The sequence below is a fragment of the Pundamilia nyererei genome, unplaced genomic scaffold (assembly GCF_000239375.1).
Source record: "Pundamilia nyererei isolate P.nyererei 1_Seehausen unplaced genomic scaffold, PunNye1.0 scaffold00379, whole genome shotgun sequence".
NCBI classification, from domain to species: Eukaryota; Metazoa; Chordata; class Actinopteri; order Cichliformes; family Cichlidae; genus Pundamilia; species Pundamilia nyererei.
The window spans coordinates 69396-73865 of record NW_005187780.1 but is presented as its reverse complement, the minus strand read 5'-3'; the positions used below and the strand labels follow the sequence as shown (position 1 = coordinate 73865).

At 44.3% G+C, this 4470-nt stretch overlaps 2 protein-coding genes and 1 long non-coding RNA gene across 6 annotated transcripts in view; 2 read left to right on the top strand and 1 right to left on the bottom strand.

Annotated features, from left to right (window-relative positions):
- Window positions 1-2154, top strand: part of LOC102211099 (prolyl 4-hydroxylase subunit alpha-1-like) — an 8821-nt gene extending 6667 nt beyond the window's left edge. For all 3 annotated transcript variants that reach the window (XM_005752765.2, XM_005752766.2, XM_013915853.1), the window contains exons 13-15: window positions 40-108; window positions 247-343; window positions 810-2154. In XM_005752765.2, coding sequence (XP_005752822.1) covers window positions 40-108; window positions 247-343; window positions 810-880 — 237 coding nt within the window. In that variant the 3' untranslated portion in view covers window positions 881-2154. The remainder of the gene's footprint in view (window positions 1-39; window positions 109-246; window positions 344-809) is intronic.
- Window positions 1-2154, top strand: part of LOC102210896 (uncharacterized) — an 8517-nt gene extending 6363 nt beyond the window's left edge. The window contains exon 2 of the long non-coding RNA XR_312308.1: window positions 988-2154. This is a non-coding gene — a long non-coding RNA (uncharacterized LOC102210896). The remainder of the gene's footprint in view (window positions 1-987) is intronic.
- Window positions 2155-2270: 116 nt separating this feature from the next.
- The window catches only part of arg1 (arginase 1), an 8968-nt gene continuing 6768 nt past the window's right edge, over window positions 2271-4470 (bottom strand). For both annotated transcript variants that reach the window (XM_005752764.1, XM_013915851.1), the window contains one exon: window positions 2271-2624. In XM_005752764.1, coding sequence (XP_005752821.1) covers window positions 2461-2624 — 164 coding nt within the window. In that variant the 3' untranslated portion in view covers window positions 2271-2460. The remainder of the gene's footprint in view (window positions 2625-4470) is intronic.

The following is a 4470-nucleotide window of genomic DNA, read 5'->3' as shown; positions in this document are numbered from 1 at the left end:
GTGTTGCTGCCGCTCACGCTTTCCTCCTTCCCGCTGCAGATGACCGACGTGCAGGCAGGGGGCGCCACCGTCTTCACTGACATCGGAGCTGCTGTGAAACCCAAAAAGGTTCAACTACTCACTTTCTTCATCATCATCATCACAGAAACAAGTCTGTTTAATAAACCAAACTGAGAAACAGGCGGGCAGACGAGGGCGCCGCTTCTCAGTAATCTGACGCAGTGTCATGTGACCGTGTTTCTCCAGGGGACGGCGGTGTTCTGGTACAACCTGTATCCAAGCGGAGAAGGAGACTATCGGACCCGACACGCCGCCTGCCCCGTGCTGCTGGGAAACAAGTGGGGTGAGGTCATCGCGCCATATTCACACACGTGCACAGTAAAACAATAAATACACACAAAATCATCATCAAGTAAAAATACTTTCAGATTTTCACGCCTGGTGATGATTGACATAAAAAATTTCTTTTAAAAATTATTTTCTAAAAATAAGTAAAATAAAAGAACAAATCCAAACTCCCGTCAGTTTATATAAAACTGTTTTGGGTCATTAAAAGCTTCGTTATTATGTTGGAGTTGATTTATTTTTAAACGTTTGCGTTGATTGATGAATATTGGATGTTTTCTGGGTGTGTTTGCAGCAGCTCACGTGACTGCTGAAGGATTTTTGGTGTTTGATGTTTCAGATGAAACGAACTTGACTGAGCTTCATGAAAAGCTTCAGATTTGATGAGAAAGACGGAGAAACCTTCATGCTGCTCAGACTCGTGGCGTTTGTCGAGGCTCTGATGAAACTCTTTCTTCCTGCAGTATCGAACAAATGGATCCACGAGCGAGGGCAGGAGTTCAGGCGGCGCTGCAGCCTCAACGAGACCGACTGACGACCGACCTTCCTCCTCCAGCTCAGCTGTCTTCCTCCTCTGCTTCCTGCCTGCAGGCGCAGAGTGTGACTGCACATGTGATCCAACACGCTTATTTTTCTCTACAGCGTGTGTGTGTGTGTGTGTGTGTGTGTGTGTGTGTTTAACTCGTTTCTCCTTTAACGAGAATCACGCTGACGTTCAGACGTCCGTACCTGTCCAGGTGTTCAGCCTGAGAGCTAAAACTTCTCGAGAACAAAGAACGCTGCACGAGAGGTTCGTTTAAAGATGAATAAAGTTTTTTGGGGGTTTTTGGGTCCAGAATGTTTGAAATCTCGTGAGCTTTGACTTAAAAGCAGAAAATCTGATTGATTTAATTCTGTTCCATCGACGGTTCTGCCCATTAAACCAGCGAGTGGAACGAAGGAGCGCTAAATGTGACAAATTTTGAATGGAGTTTGGCCCGAGGTCGCTAACATGAGTCGAGTCAGACGCTACAGACCGAGAAACGCTCCGTCACCCGTGTCACTCCCTGACCTTCACGACTGTTACAAAGACGGCGAGGAATCAGATTACTCTCGTCATCACGGAAATCAACCAGAAGCAAGAACCGATCGAATCTGAACGACGATCGATCGTGTGGTTCTGTGAGACAATCATAGCTGAAACTGAGCTGCGTATTTATTGATTTCTGACAGGATTCGTGTGAACGCCTCTTCACTGTTTTTCATCTGTGTTTTAAAAATTCCTCTTTTAAAAGTTTTAAAATGTTTGCACCTTTTTTTTTTCTGTTTCCTGTTTCTTTTTGAAGTCTGAAACGTGTCGCCGAGCTCCTGCTCCTGATCTGATTCATGTCACCTCAGCCGTGACAAAGTGGGTTTTATTTTGGAAACTCTTCCACGCTTCAGCTGCCATGCTTTTATTCTGAAAAGCAGAACATCTGAGGCTCTTTGATTTACAAATTCAGTCCAAGTGGATTTTTCTGCGCTGTCCACCCGTCGTCATGGTTACACCTCCGTTTCCACCAATGGCGTGAGCGTTCGAGGAGGTTTAACCGTAAGGTCGTTCAGATGCTGCAGGTCAAACTCCAGATAAGCAAAGCACGCCGCCTCCTCTTAACCCTGTTAGCTTATTTCTGAGCGCAGTTACTAATTTCTGCTCCACGCCGTTTCCGTGACAACCCTCACTCCTGTTTGTGTGTGTCTGTTGTGTGTTGGATGATGTCCTGTGCAGTGACCTGATGTAAGACACGTTTCTTATCAGAATAAAATGCTGCTGCAACCCAGGAGAAGTAAGAAAATGGCGTCTGTCGTTATTCTCTGGCGGCAGCGTTGCCTCAGCAGCGTGCTGCTGCGTTTTAAAGACGGCGACCATTTATCATGTTTAAAAAAAGAAACAAACACTCTTCAAACGTATAAATTTAATAATCAAAAACAAAACGATTGATCAGCTGATCAGCGATGGACTACCTCACCCACAGGAAGACAACGTCTTTGGTTCAAGGCAGAAAACAGCAGGAATTGTGGGATTGTAGTTTTGCAGGGAGAACTCCGATTGGCCCTTTGTGCTGGTGTCGTGCGGCACGGTCAGAGATGCCTGTGTTAAGGCTCGGGGAGGCGGTAATCTGGCAGGTGATTTCCCTCGCGGACGCGTCCGAAGCAGCCGAGCAGCAGATCGATGGCGGTGCTGACGGTGGAGCGGACATCCTCCTCAGTCTGGCCCCTCAGAGGGTTCACCTCCACCAGGTCCACCGCCGACAGTAGACCTGCAGAGAGACAAAGAGCACATTTGTGGTAGCTTCAGCATCATGTGACCGCACAGTTCCTCTGATCGCTTTATAGGCGCATAAAGACTTTAACGTGAGTTCTTCGGCTGGTGGGGTGCTGCAGTCACTCCCCAAAGGCTGCGTCTGTACAGGGAGTGCAGAATTATTAGGCAAGTTGTATTTTTGAGGAATAATGTTATTATTGAACAACAACCATGTTCTCAATGAACCCAAAAAACTCATTAATATCAAAGCTGAATGTTTTTGGAAGTAGTTTTTAGTTTGTTTTTAGTTGTAGCTATTTTAGGGGGATATCTGTGTGTGCAGGTGACTATTACTGTGCAGAATTATTAGGCAACTTAACAAAAAACAAATATATACCCATTTCAATTATTTATTTTACCAGTGACACCAATATAACATCTCCACATTCACAAATATACATTTCTGACATTCAAAAACAAAACAAAAACAAATCAGCGACCAATATAGCCACCTTTCTTTGCAAGGACACTCAAAAGCCTGCCATCCATGGATTCTGTCAGTGTTTTGATCTGTTCACCATCAACATTGCGTGCAGCAGCAACCACAGCCTCCCAGACACTGTTCAGAGAGGTGTACTGTTTTCCCTCCTTGTAAATCTCACATTTGATGATGGACCACAGGTTCTCAATGGGGTTCAGATCAGGTGAACAAGGTGGCCATGTCATTAGTTTTTCTTCTTTTATACCCTTTCTTGCCAGCCACGCTGTGGAGTACTTGGACGCGTGTGATGGAGCATTGTCCTGCATGGAAATCATGTTTTTCTTGAAGGATGCAGACTTCTTCCTGTACCACTGCTTGAAGAAGGTGTCTTCCAGAAACTGGCAGTAGGACTGGGAGTTGAGCTTGACTCCATCCTCAACCCGAAAAGGCCCCACAAGCTCATCTTTGATGATACCAGCCCAAACCAGTACTCCACCTCCACCTTGCTGGCGTCTGAGTCGGACTGGAGCTCTCTGCCCTTTACCAATCCAGCCACGGGCCCATCCATCTGGCCCATCAAGACTCACTCTCATTTCATCAGTCCATAAAACCTTAGAAAAACCAGTCTTGAGATATTTCTTGGCGAATCGAAATGTTAACTGAAGAAAATGTTGCAAGCACTGGTGATCACACTGATAATGTGGTCCTATTCAGTAAAATGGGCCAAAAAATGGCATAAAACGCTTAATTTCTCAAAAAGTATAAAATTTATCATCACCAAAAGATATAGCAGGCATTAGCAGAAGGAGCAGAACAGTTTAAAGTTTGAATGGTTAAAATCAGCTGAAACTGAGGGAAACCAGCAAAGGTCGGAGCAACTAGAATAAGGTAGAAGAATAAAGAACTAGAAAAAGATGCATTTCCTGCAAAAATGCAGTGTGAATGCTGTGTAGTGGAATCTGCTGAAATAAGCTGAAAAGCAGAATTATCTGCTGAAAAGATGTGAAGAAGCTGGAATTTGGGCTGAAAACAAGTGAAAAAGCTGAGCTTTTAGCTGAAAAGGGGTGAAGGAAATGATTTCTTTGCTGAAAAGAGTTGAAAGTCTAAACCTTCTACTGAAAACAGCTGAAGAATCTGGGATTTGTGCTAAGCTGAAGATTGTGCTGAAAAAAGCAGAAGAGGCTGAAAATTGTGCTATAAAGAGGTAAAGAACCTGAAGTTTGCTGAAAACAGCTGAAGAAGCTGGAATTTGTGCTGAAAAGTAGTGAAAAACTGAAAGTTTTGCTAAAAAGAGGTGAAAAAGCTGAAATTTGTGTGGGAAAGAGTTTAAACAGTTGAAGTGTTAACTGAAGAAAATGTTGCCATAAGCAGGATTTGAACC